At 38.3% G+C, this 13,507-nt stretch overlaps 1 protein-coding gene across 3 annotated transcripts in view; it reads left to right on the top strand.

Annotated features, from left to right (window-relative positions):
- SYNE2 (spectrin repeat containing nuclear envelope protein 2) overlaps positions 1 to 13,507 on the top strand; it is a 156,149-nt gene that overhangs the window by 66,348 nt on the left and 76,294 nt on the right. For all 3 annotated transcript variants that reach the window (XM_015630686.2, XM_015630685.2, XM_015630687.3), the window contains exons 55-62: positions 178 to 333; positions 2,962 to 3,102; positions 3,439 to 3,621; positions 4,031 to 4,168; positions 5,218 to 5,403; positions 6,384 to 6,506; positions 8,023 to 8,205; positions 11,985 to 12,110. In XM_015630686.2, the coding sequence (XP_015486172.1) occupies positions 178 to 333; positions 2,962 to 3,102; positions 3,439 to 3,621; positions 4,031 to 4,168; positions 5,218 to 5,403; positions 6,384 to 6,506; positions 8,023 to 8,205; positions 11,985 to 12,110 (1,236 nt within the window). The remainder of the gene's footprint in view (positions 1 to 177; positions 334 to 2,961; positions 3,103 to 3,438; positions 3,622 to 4,030; positions 4,169 to 5,217; positions 5,404 to 6,383; positions 6,507 to 8,022; positions 8,206 to 11,984; positions 12,111 to 13,507) is intronic.

Genomic DNA, 13,507 nt, shown 5'->3' with positions numbered 1-13,507 from the left:
GGTAATCAAATCAGATTTGATATCCCAAACCCAATTTTTCCAAACCATAATCACGGTAGGAAATATAAAACACGTTACGTGTGTGTGTATATACACACATATATATATATGTACATATGCACACATGCACTCAATAAAAACTGGGTAAAACTGATGAAGTTATTCTTAATTTTGTAGGAGCTTCAGAGTGTGATTGGCAGAGAGAGCCAAGCTCTGGAGGATATCATGGAGAAACTTCGGATCAAGTATTCTGAAATGTACACAATAGTCCCTGCAGAGATCGAAACGCAGCTGGAGGACTGCAAGAAACTACTGCAAGACCTAGAAGAGAAGGTAATTGTTGATGTGGATTTCATATTTATCTATTTGCAATTTATAAATCATTCCTCACACCTAGGTCTCTTTTTTGAATCATCTTATGGTAAGCAATGTGAATATAACATTTTTAGTTTTTATTAAAAATGGATGTGGCAGAATCTTGAGCATTAATTTTTAATATGATATAGATGCTGTCTTCTGTCCAATCTGATCCTTAAATTGGGAGCTAGTAGTCAAAGTTGATTGCCAAGTTTGTACAGCTTAAATGAGAAAGTATTTTCAGAACTAGGTTAAAAAAAGGGCTTTGAAATAGGATTTTTTTAAAATGTAACTTGCACATGTGGAAGGGTATCAGGACATGTTTTTTTTTACCACCCCTGAGAATACGGTTGCCTTCCTTTAAAATCAGGGAATTTAAATAACTGAATCCCATTGCATTGTTTTTTTGCAATATATTCTATCTAAGCAGTTAGCCGAAAGCAAAATTAAGGGGAAACAGAGTAATACACCCAGTTTGGGGTCACATTTTTAGCCTGATGCAATTATTGTTGTTACTTACTCATTTGTGTTATTTTAAAAATGAAAAAAGAACCTCTTTCAGTTCTCGTATTTCAGAACTAATGATGTTCAGTGCTAATTTTTAAGGTTAAATCTCAATTAATTTGATAAAATTTGAAAGTGTAATAAAACAGTTTTGAAATCCAGTTACCCTTTAGTGTCTATCAAATGACTCATTTTATCTTACATAAAATATTTAGCAGCATATTAACTAAAGTTTATGAATTTTAATTTGGTTAACTTTATAGTTTGTTTCAAAATGGGACTAGTCTTTTCAGAACCAACAACTGGGAGAAGAAAAACAAAACAGTATTTATGCTTTGGGGTTCTTTTTTGTTTACTGATTGATTTACCAAGATATAAAAGATTATCCCAAAGCACACATTACCTGTTGGAGTGAAAAAACTGGTCCTGGAAGCTAGATAACATTTGCTTTTCACATTTAAAAGAATAAAAACTACCTTGGAATTTTTCAAAACGTGTTTAAGAATCAAAAAAAATCATGGTGGAACTGGAGGTCAGTGCAGTTACATATTAGGTAATACCAGCATGTGTTAAATTAAGTTGTCATATTCTAAAGTCACTCTGCTTTCTTCTAAATATGCAAACCAAAAAATAAAAAATAAATTGTACATTTAATGCCATAAATAATAAACTTTATCCCAGTAAGAAGTATTGAAATTAAAATCCTGCTTTGCTGATGATCAGAGCATTGACAGATGGAGTGTTTTTATCCTGAAGAAATAGAGTAAGTCAGAGCTTGATCTGTTAACTCATTTCCAGCTGTGTCACATCGCTCTTACATGATTGTCTTTTATTTTGGAAGCTGGCATGACCATTTTTCATCTTTGGTATATTCCAGGATTGTAATGGTCAAGTGTTCAGTGATTACAGCCTGAATTCCTTTTTCCAATAAGTCTTAGGCACTAAGTACAGACTGACTTCACAGGTTTTGTGGTGTAAGTAGAAGTATTTCAGAGGAGCCCTCTAGTTCTTTCTATAGATATTTTATTTATATTTATAGATATAAAATGAAATTTTATCAATACAACATTGTACTGTGGGTACTTTTTAGAGAGGTTGTGTTGGAATCTAGAAATTATGTTAATAAAGTTAAGAAATTAGTAGATAATTTATTAACTAAAAATGGTCTTAATTCCTCATCCCACAACAAGGATAAAGTATTTCAGTACTAGGAGCTTCAAACTAAAGTAATTATTAAATTAAAAATATTTGGCATTAAGGCAGCATGAAACTGTCCAGTGTGCATTTGCCCCCTAAATCCTAGGGTTGCTGCACACAAAGAATTTACCACTATTTTCAGGTGCTTGGCTGACCCTGGCAGCCAGCAGGATTTAGTGAGAAAAGATGTCACTTTTGGGCAAGATCAAGGACTTTTCTCACTCCCTGCGCTCTATCCACTCTGGAGTAACCTGGTGGCTTATGCTGTGTTGCTCAGTCCTGTGCTCAGGATATTACTCAACTTCAGCTTTGAGAGTTTTTCTCTTTACACAGAAAATCAGGCCCTCCACTGCACCAATTTTTCATTTCTGTGTAGTCCTGCAGAGTGAAATTAAGTTCCTCAGAGCTTTTTGTTTTAGTGATAAATCTCCAAGTTTACATTGAGACATTTTCTGTGCATTGATGCACTTTGATATTCCCTTATTTGTTACATGGAAGTCCCAGCTGTCCACTGAGAGATAAAGGTGTCATTCTGGGTTTCTTACAGCATAAATCCAAAAATCCACACATAAATCCAAATGTGACCCTTCCCACCATGCAGCCTCTGTTAGAGATGAGAGCAGGGTGAAGAAAAGCACCCAGGGAGCTGCAGTGCCTCTGTGCTTGTTTCCCCAGGGGTTGCTTTTCTCAGCCAGGCATTTTTTAATGAGAACAAATAAATGAACAACATGTAGATGTTGAACCTGCTCACGTTAATGCTTTGTCCTGCAAGTGTAGTTCAATTCCAGTGTTTTTAACTGACTTGTCAAGAGAAACAAAAAGAATTGGAATATTTTTGGTAAGGTGGTGCACAGAAAGCAGATCTTTGTAATCTGCCCAATTGTTTTCTCTTTGCTGTGGCAGGTTAGCTCTGAAATCTTGCAGAACTCTCCTCAGTATGTGCTGAAAAGAAAAGCAGAAACTATTAACAATGGCCTTCAAGCTATTGAAAAGATGTTACAACAGAAGAGTGAAAACATTGGAAAAGCCAAAGAAGTTCAGAAGGTAAACTTGCCAAAAAAATAATCTGCGGGTGTTAAAAGATTTTTGGTTGTTTTTACAGTGCCTGGTTTATAGCATAAAGTGCTCTTCCATTCATTTTATGTCTGTAGAAGAGAAATATGAGCAAGCATTTAGCTGGTGAATATTTATCAATTCTTTCTCACAGGAAAATCCATGTTTTTTTCAACTGTGAATCACACATGTAGATACAAAGTGTTCTGTTGTCATCATACCAGTTCTGAAACCTTTGCAATTCATGTCCCACATCAAGAACAAATAAGGCTGCTGATATCTTTGAGCCTGACCTTTTTTTTTCATTTCCCTTCTCTCCACATGCAGCAAATTTGGGATATGCTGGACCTTTGGCATTACAAACTCAATGAGCTGGATGCAGAAGTGCAGGATATAGTGGAGCAGAACTCGTGCCAGGCTCAGGAGTTGATGGATATCCTGGTGGCCCCCCTGCAGCAGTACCAGCAGGTCTCACAGCGTGCTGAGCGCAGAACTGCCATTCTCAACAAGGTGGGTGCAAATGGATCACTTCTCTAAAAATCCAATCCTACAAAAAAATTCCTATGAAAAAAGGACTGGTTCAAGCCATGGTTGAGGTTTGTGTGGGGAGTTCTTGCCCTGGGTGGGTGTTGAGGTGGTTTTCTCAGACTCTGCTAACAGGCAGTGGCCATTGCTGTATAAATTGCAGCAGTGCCCCCATGAAATGTAAACATGCAAGCACCACAGTGACTTTGGTGAGAGGGGGTAGCCTGAAATCGTGAAACTGTTTCAGAAAAATGGTTTTTATTTCACCATGCTAATTTAACTGACCATAGTACAAATGCATCCTGTTTTCTTTTAATCTTGTTCATAGATGCATTTATCTTGCACAATGAAGCAACTAACTTGTGGCTTTCTGTAAAATTCTATCACTTCCTAGGCCACCAACAAGATGGAAGAATATGAGGAGCACTTGAAGAATGTGAAAGATTGGATAGAAAGCACCAACAGTTTGCTAAGAGCTGATGCTCAGCACGACTCTGCAAAAAGCTTACACAAGCATACTGATGAGCTCCAGGTAAGAGTTGATGCAGGTAAATGCTCCTGTTAGCACTTGCAGCTATGTGCAGATGCAGTTTTCCATTCTTAATTGTTACTGACATAAGTAATTTACCATTTTCAGTAAATTTTTTAAGTAAAAAGTAGTTATAGTTGACATTCATGAAATATAGATGTTTTTTGGTGCTGGACATACCTATCTTCTGCAGATCCTGAACTGTTGTATAACTTCCAGAAATGTGTGATTGTCTTCTGTAACCCTGCTGAGTGGCTATGGTCAGTTTTTACTGCCTGTATATATAGGATTCTTTCCATATTGTACATGTGCCAAAAAGGCAAAATGCTATTTTTTTGATGTCTGTGTGTTAGATGGAAACATTGAAGCGAGTTGTGGTTTGGAAGGCTGTGCTCACTGTTTCTTGAAGATAATTCTGATTGGTAATTTCAAAAATTGAATGTTTTTGAAACATTCAATCAAGGTCCAGTGCCAAAAAAAATATTAGGTAATTTTGTACTTAAAATTCGAGTTTTCTATACATCCACTCTTTGGCTTAGAGCAAGTGAGAAAGTTTGTGTTCTAAATAGACTTCTGTAGTAAGAATTCTTGACAGGAAGTAGGTGATACATTACAAAAGCATGTAGCCACAATGGGGAGAATGTGATTTCCAAAAGCCATGGATGTTTTCTGTGGCAAAAGCTTATTGTCTCCTGTGTTTGTGAAATGGAATGTTTTGTTTTCCTGGGCTGTGAAACGAGTGGATTTGGAAATGCACTCTGGGCTTGCATTAGGGTGGAAAGGTGCATTCAGTCCTTTCCTTCACACACCACCCAGACAAATGGATCATGTGCATTTCTTGTAGCACTCACTGTTCTTCATGGCAGTGTTCACTGCAGTTAATCCAAAAACTCAACCAGTTCATTGCAGGGGAGGAGATTTCACATCACACATAACTGGCCTGATATTTTTTGGAGCATTTTGTTCCTTTTAAATCCTTTCCTTTTTAACTATAATGTTCAGCAGAGATGTATAAGCTCCTATTTTGTACTAAGCTCCTGTTTTGTCTCCAGATGGCTTTGGAAGACTCAGAACAAAAGCAAAGTCTTCTGCAAGGTATCTTCATGGAGCTGAAGGAGCTGTCACCTGTCTTTGAAACTGAGAGTGTAATGCAGCAGCTGAATGAAATGGATGTTCAAGTAGCAACTTTACAGCATGAGATAGCAGAGATCCTTCCACAAATCCTGCATGTGGCTGATGTGAGTCTGGGTGATCCAAAAGCCTTTTATCAGAGCTTCATCATAGGTTAGGAAATGCAGATTTTATCACCTGCATGGAAAACAGGGTGTCGTGCTGGTTTCTGTAGGTGTGCCAAGTGAGGAAATTGTTTGGAAACAAACCATCAGAAGGCATTTGGTAACTAATTAAGCTGTAAAGTTCAGGATTAGCACAGGATGTAGGAGGAAAGGCTGAGAGCCTGGGTTGGTTCAGCACAGAGAAGCTTGGGGGTGAGAGGTTGATATTGCTGCTGTTTGCTGTTACATGATGGGAGATTACAGACAGGATTGGGCCAGGCTCTTCTTGGGGTATTCAGAAAAAAGATGAGCACTAACAGAACTCAAGTCAAGTAACAAAGGAAATTACATCTACATAGTAGGAAAGATTCACTTTTATTTTTTTTTGCAGTGAAATTGGTCAAACACTAGATCAGGGGTAATAGTCCCACCTCAAGAGATACCCAAATATCAACAGGATCAGACCCCAAGTGCCCTGGTTTGATGGGTACCAGAGACCTTTCAAAGTCCCTTTCAGCCTAATCTACTGTGACTGTCTCTGTGAGAGTTCACAAACAGCTGTCTGGGGATTCCTTTTCCATCTGACACAAGTCTCTTCCTACTGAAAGCTGCAACAGTGTAATTACAGCACTTTCCTATTCTGATAACTATCACCCCTGGAAAACTGTCTGGTGATTTATAATGTGAATTTTTAAGGATGTTTCAGTTCTGTATTTAGGGTTTAAAACAGACCAGATGATCTTGAATACTTAATTCCTTTAGAAGTTATGACTAAAAGTAATTTATAATAACTAGCCTTGTGAGCAATAGCACCATTAGTATATCCTGCATATGCTGCACTCATTTTTCAGTATTTCTTTTTAAATTTAAGTGAAAGACAGAAATGCAAGTTGGCTTTGGTACTTGGGCTATCTACAAATACTATTTTTGCTCCCAAAATCTAGGAGTTGGATGCCATCGAATCTCACGTGAAAGTGTTTGAGAAGGATGTTGCAGAAATGAAGACAATCCTGTCATCAAAAGATCTGTTAGAATTTTCTCCTAAAGACCAACTTAAACATGGACAGGTCTGTGAAAACTCACACATAGGCTTTTTTTCCTGATCAATGTAAACCCTGAGGTGAGAGTGAGAGACCTTTTCAAGGAGCACAGTCGTGGTTTGAACACAAAACACTTGAAATTAAAGCACTGTTGAGAATATGCCCCCAGAGAACTCGAGGGTGTAGCTTCAGCACATGTCAGGCATAGCTGCCACTTTTGAGATCTCCATTTTTTGGGAAGTTTATGGCCTGATTTTCAAGAGATACTTGCTGCACACCACTCCACTTGGCACCAAATGGAAGTTAGAAAATTAGGCCTTGTTCTTCCAAAAATGGAGGCAAAATTTAGCAGATGATTGTTTTATTTCACACCATATACATACAGTCAACAGTGTTATCTCCCTAAAATACAAAAAGTATGGGTTCAGTTTCAGGTGAGAAATAAAAATGTCATCATACCTCTCATAGCAGGGTAACTCTCGTAACAAAACCATGCAGCTTGTAATAACTACATTACATGGAAAAACTACAGTAATATTTCTTCTGGAAAATAATGTTCACCCACTTCCTTACTGTAAATCAAAGCCTGGATAGTGCAAAAAAATCCTGATACAGTCTGGTTATGAATGAGAGAATAAGCATCTCTATTTCCACTAGGGCATTTTAAAACAGTATCTTTTTGAGAGGGAGTTTAACAAAAATGTTAGTAATTAAAAGGCCTGTAGGTGGTTTGTATTTATAGTATTTTTTAATTCTGGAGTCCCCTGCTGAATGAGGTTCCAGTAGGATTTGATATTTCTTAAGGAGAACCAAGAAGTTACAAGTTGCTATTGCCATTTTGTCTTCATAAATTGATCAGAGTCTTCCACAAAGCATGCAGTGTGCTATGAAACTGCACATTTCTGTTCATCCCAGACTGATCAAGGTGGTTGTAAACTGTGCATTCACTGCAAGTATTGTGATATGAAATGCTGTCCTTGACAGGAGAGCCATCTTCAGGGGTTTCTGCTGACTTCCATCTTGATTCATTATCTCATCTCTGTTGATAACACTGCTTTTAGGACCATCATAAAATGATTGGTTTGCTGGACAAAAGACAAAACCCAGAGTTTGCCTACACTGACATCAAAGAATTTGCACCACTTTAAATGTCTTCACTGCCAATGATGTTCTGCTTTGAAATGAGCTGCTTAGTAAATAGCAACTAATCTGAATGTGAGCCTTTTTTTGTCACTGTGCAAACTTTGTATATGCAGAAAAAACAGTATTGTAAATAAACTTACATCTTTGTCTTGCTTTAGACAACCTCACTGTGGATTTTCACTTGGTTCCAAGAACAAGAATTACAGAATATTCTAAGGGACCCACAAGGATCATAGTCTGACTCCTAAATGAGTGGCCCATGTGGGGATTAAAATTTCTTCCTTGTTAAATGGGAAACTCACCAAAGAGAGCTTTTGCTCATTATTAGTGTAATATAAACTTATGGTGTTGATTTTTCTAACTCAGTATCACATCCATCATCTCTGTTCTATCCTGACAGGTTATACTTGAGCATGTTGGTCCCATGCAGAAAACTATTGTTCGTATACAGTCCTATGAAGATGCTCTTCAGGTGCCAGGGCTGAAAATGCAACCTTTCTCAGTCTTCCAAAGAGCAAGACAACTCTTGAGAGAATTGAAGAAATTAGAAAAAATTACCAAGGAACAAAATGAGCTACTGGAGGTAATTGAATATTTTTATTTTGATTTTTTATTTTGGTTTTTTTTTTTTCAGTCATCTGAACCACCTTTTTTTTAAAAGTAATTCTGATCTTTAAACAGTATTGCTTTTGCAGCCATGTAGTTACACCTATTGTGTCTTCTGTGTAATGATTTGGGGATTTTTTTTTTTTTGTTCTGGGGTGGTTTTTTTGGTTTTTTGTTGTTTTTTTGTTGGTTTTTTTTACCTATTTAATTTGATCCTGCAACAAAGCACACTGCATAGTCTTGACATACATTTCAGTTTTCCAATTCGCTCACAGCTGACAAAATACTGTAGGAGTGAAGGCTCAGGTGTTCCATGCCCCAGATTTGCAATGGGGATTCAAGTCCAGTGTTAGATGCAGGTGCTCACATCTTCAGCTCCTGAAACTCACCTTGACCATGGAAATTCTTGTTGACAGCCATTAGATAGCAACTGCTAACAGCAGAAGGTCTTTTTACTAATCCAAATCAGTGAGCCAGGAAAGTGCCCATTCCCTACAGCTGTGTTGTGGTTAATTCACAGTTTTGAGGCAGGCCAGTGTGTGACAGGGGTCTTGGAGATGCTGTTGGCCAGGCCAGCTGTGGAAACAGAAGGGAAACAGCAACAGGAGAAGGCAATGCTGGTGGGTCAGAAAGTGTTAATTGGGCAGGGAGAGTCATGGAACACCTCCAAACCTGAAGGAAGTCTGCAAACCTGCAGCACTTCACTGAGAAATGTGGTTGTACCAGCTCAGGGAAGTTTTAATTCAGGACCTGGTCATGCTCCATTGCTCAGGCTGGAGGAAATCTGGAGTTTGGTAACACAGGTTCCCACGGCAGCAGAGGAATTCAAGTTCTCGTGTGACCCATCCATTTCTTGGCAGGATGCTGACAGCACCTAGAAAAATGTTACATTATCTTTGCTGATTTGGTTTTCCTAAGCTAATAGGGTAAAGCAGAATGCTTTAAAACATCTAACTGGGCACTTCAGGGGCCAGGCAGACAAGTGACAGCTAAAACACGAATGTCCATTTTTGATTTGCACTTTGTGAAATTAAGAGCAGAACACAGAGAAAAACTCAAACATGCCACATGACTAGGGCATGCTTGGAGTTGGATAAAAGCAGTGACTATATAACATTTGTATAAACCCTAGAGTTTGGTTTTTGTTGGTTTTGTTGGTTTTTTTTTAAGTCCATACAGCTTCTTGTGTCCAAAAAATGGATGTGGTAAAATGTACCTTTTCCTGAGTTGCCAGATCAAATAATGGAGAATTTTCAAAATACTTTCAAAGCATCAGAAACAAGGTGCTTTCCAATTATCAGTTGTTGTCATGACACTTGTAACTGGTTTTTGTGCAGTATTAACTCAGATTTTAGATTTTTATCCTTTTTGTAAAGCTGTGACCTTTTTTTGCTCAGCATTTGCCTTTATCTTGTAGACACCCAACAATCTGTAGCTGAATGAAATTTCTTTGTGAGAAAACAGATTGGAAAAATTGCAATTCTTGGCAGCTAGTGTATCAAACTGTGCAAAATAGATTTTCCAGTGGAGTTGAATGGGTTGAAAGCAGCAGTACTACAATACAAGTCTAGCACCAGCTAAGGTGTAACAAAGGATAAAGCCATTAAACTGTGGCATTTTGAGTGCTGCATTAAAAAGGTGGTAAGAATCCTGCTACAGAGGAAAGCAAATGGGAGCCAAGCTTCCTGTACAAATATATACATTTCTTTTCCCCCAGGGATTAATCTTTGGATGAGTTCACCCATATTTTGCTATGGATGAGGCAATGGAATATTGCAGAGTAACTTTTGTATAATTAAGTTGCATTGTAACACCTGAAGCAGTAAGTCAGAAACAAAGCCTGTAACAGGTATTGAAAATGCTCTGGGAGTGGAGTTTAAGTGACTTAGTTCTCTGTTGAATGTTGCCCTCTGTTTTTTTATTATGGCCTAAGTTTCACACCTAAATAACGTCATCAGGAGGAAGGTTTGGAAGCCACATCTGCTTCTACTGGCTTTCAGTGCAAGAGAGTGGTATTATTTGCATATTTGATGATTAACTGACCTCATTTTCACTAAGCTCTTCCAAAACAAATACACTGTGGGTAGGTGGGCCTTTTCCATGGGTAGGTCTTCTGCAGCTACCAATGCAATATGAAAAGTAAGGAGCAACTGTTAACCAGGAAATAACTCGAAAGAAAGGCAGCACTTGTAGGAATAAATTCAGTCCCACATATATGGCTTAATTTGTTACACTGGATAAAGGATAGAATCAGATTTTCTTGTCTCTGAGTAGAAGGCAGAAACAAATTAATTGTCTTCAGGTAAGTGACTATATTCACATATTGGTCCATGACAGGATACATTGGAGACTGTGTATGAAATATTCAGACTCTTTAGTTAGTCAAGTAAATTTGAGGTAGGACTCAATTTATTACTACGTAGTCCTATTCATATGGAGTTGAAGGTGTGAATAAGAGAATCTTCCTTGTAGGAGGTCTTCTTTTACTTTCTCATTAAAGCTGAGCAAAGATCACCTATTCCTTTTTCTTTCTTCTCTGATTCTTTGCCTGTGACATTAAGAATATAGGCCACAAATATCTTCCCCTTCAAATTGCCTTTCTTTTCTAAATGAGGAAAATAGTTTCTTCTCACTTTTAAGACCTGTAAAATAATAATGGTTATTTAGAACTTTATTAGCCTGCATTTTCTTGAGAGGGGGTGCTGCTGTGAAGAAGTGACTGAAGAAATGGCACTGTTGCTGTTCATAGTAGGAGAGACCCTGCTCTGAAAGGCAGAGTCTGTGAACACTTTGCAGTGAGATCTTTGACCTGTTGGGTCATTCAGGTGCTGCTGTCAGCACTGTAGGATCAAGCCTGTTGACTTCACTGTTCCTTTATTACCTTTTGCAGGCACCTGAGGAACAATCCTTTGACATTTTTGCTTCTTAGCCTGTGGGTCCAGAAACAGAGCCACCAAGTGCTGTGCCTATTCAGTGTTTTCACAAGATATTCTGACTTGTAGATATGACAGTTTCTTAATGACCTGAGACATCATGACAGGCTGTGACTGACAAATATGAGTGTGTGAGGAGATTGCCCATCTCTGCATGAACAGCAAAGCCTGGGGGTTGCAATGAGATTTTGCTGTCACTGTCAAATGAGTAAAATTGAATTTGGCTGTTAATAATATATAATATGTTTTCCTATAAGCCATGTAAACAGGAAAAGTTCACGTGGTGGGGATGCTTATCACTTTTATTGGAAGTATTCAAACAGTTGGACAGTGTGGTTGGGTTCTCCTCTAAGCTGCAGTGTTTTCCTGGTGCACAGCACACTTCATTCTTGGTCAGTGCAGAACTAGCTGGCAGTAAGGACTTGAGCAGCAGTAAAAACCAGTTGGGCTTTCTGCTTGATATGAAACCCTTTATTTTCTCTCTTTTTCACAACCTTTTCTAAATTGTAATGAATGTGATGAAATCTGCTCCATTTCCATTCGATAGCCAAATTCATAGTTCTGCTCTGGAGCTCCTAGACAGAAGACTCCACCGTACTTCAACTTGTGGGTAGAGCAGCTTGTTTGTCTTCAGCAAGTGAATAATAAACTTAGTGAGGGATGGGTTGTGCAAAGTTAGCAGAGCAAACACAGATTCTGTTACACATAACTGCAGGTACAAAGGAAGCTTCAGTACTCTTCAGTTCAACTTGGTTTTCTTACTAACTTGTTTGTTTATGTACTCCTTATTTCAAAATTATTTATGGAGATTGCTATTTCACAGGAAACTGTAAAGAAAACAGAAGAATGTGAGGAAGAAATTGAAAAGTTGAAACAACTCCTAAAGAACCATTTGGTCGAAATATCACATGAAGATCAGCCACAGGCTCAGAAGACTCCTTGTCCAGAGGTGGGTTTCATTATTTTCCTCTCTCACGAGTCTTCCTTATCCTGACTAACACTAATCATGATGATGTAGAGCACCAAGAAATACTGGTGTTCTCCCCTTCTCCACCACAGTCAAGCAGACAATTGAATGCCATAGTGTGACCATGCAATTAATTACAATTAATATTACTTTGCAAGTTGGGTATATCTTTCACAGTATACTCCTTTACTGATTTTGATGTGTCATTTGTACCCGTATCAACCTGGAAGAAAAACTGGGTGCTGTTTTCACAACAGCTGTTTTGCTGAAACAATATGCAGCACTGAGAGCTTACCTGTGCTTAGCATCCTGCTAATTTTCCTGAGGTGGCAGCTTGGGATAGTGCCTGAGGAGAGAACTGAGTCTCCTTCTGATGACTGGTCATGCAGTGCTACTTATGGATATTCTGGTTAGGGTTAGATTCATTAGACTCCTTTCCTCACTGCCACACTGTGTTTTTATCACTGGTAAACATGTGTTGCTTTTCTCTCTACAGTCAGCTGCTTTCTGTAATGGATGAATTGTTTTTCTTAATGCAAAAATAAGATGTGTTTTAAAGATAGCACTGCAGAAATCAGGAAATTTCTAATTAAATGTAATAACTATTTATAAAGTGCCTCTGAAATGTTCAGTTTTTTCCAGTCAGTCACAGTAAAGTTAATACACTTACATTGTACTTGCCTAATAACTATAATCACTCAGTAGGCTCCTAAGTACATAGCTGCTCTGCTGTCAGCTGGTTGGATGTTGGTGGCTTGATGTAGTGCTCAGCATGACTCATTTCCTGATTCTTCCTTGTTTTTGTCTCTGAGTGTAGGGTTTTATGTTTAATAGTTCTTGTTTTAGCAGAAAACTTGGCAGATACAGCATTGCATGAATAGAAGTGGGCAGCGGAATCGCCCATCTTACTGAGGGACTGCAGAAAAAGAAGCGATTTTAAGAAAGATTTGGTTTCTGAGGAGGTTATGGCTAATTAAGTTTGCAAAATATCTGGCAAATCTATGCTGGCAAGTCTCCTGTAGTGAAATAAGTAGATATACTGTTCCTAGTGGATGTACATAAAAACATGCCAAATTGTAATGGATGACTGTTTCTTCATTTCAATGATGTTTTCCTTCCTTTACCTTTGGATGATTTTATCTTGTGGTTTTGAGTGTACAAAAGGAAAAAAGCATTGTCAGAGCAGAGTTCCCATGTCCTCTGAAAATTTGCTGGAGTTCCTCCTCCGCCTTTCCTGTAATGCTGCCACCCTGGAGCTATGAACAGAAGCTGTAGAGGAGACAGGTCCAGCAGTCTCACTGCTTTCATCTGCCACAGATTATTACTTGCATAACATCACTAATGACAGAGCATGGTGTGGAGCCAGCGCTGTTCTCACT

Source organism: Parus major, chromosome 5, assembly GCF_001522545.3.
Source record: "Parus major isolate Abel chromosome 5, Parus_major1.1, whole genome shotgun sequence".
Taxonomy (NCBI): Eukaryota; Metazoa; Chordata; class Aves; order Passeriformes; family Paridae; genus Parus; species Parus major.
The sequence above is the reverse complement of the archived record's forward strand: the minus strand, read 5'-3'. Positions and strand labels throughout refer to the sequence as shown.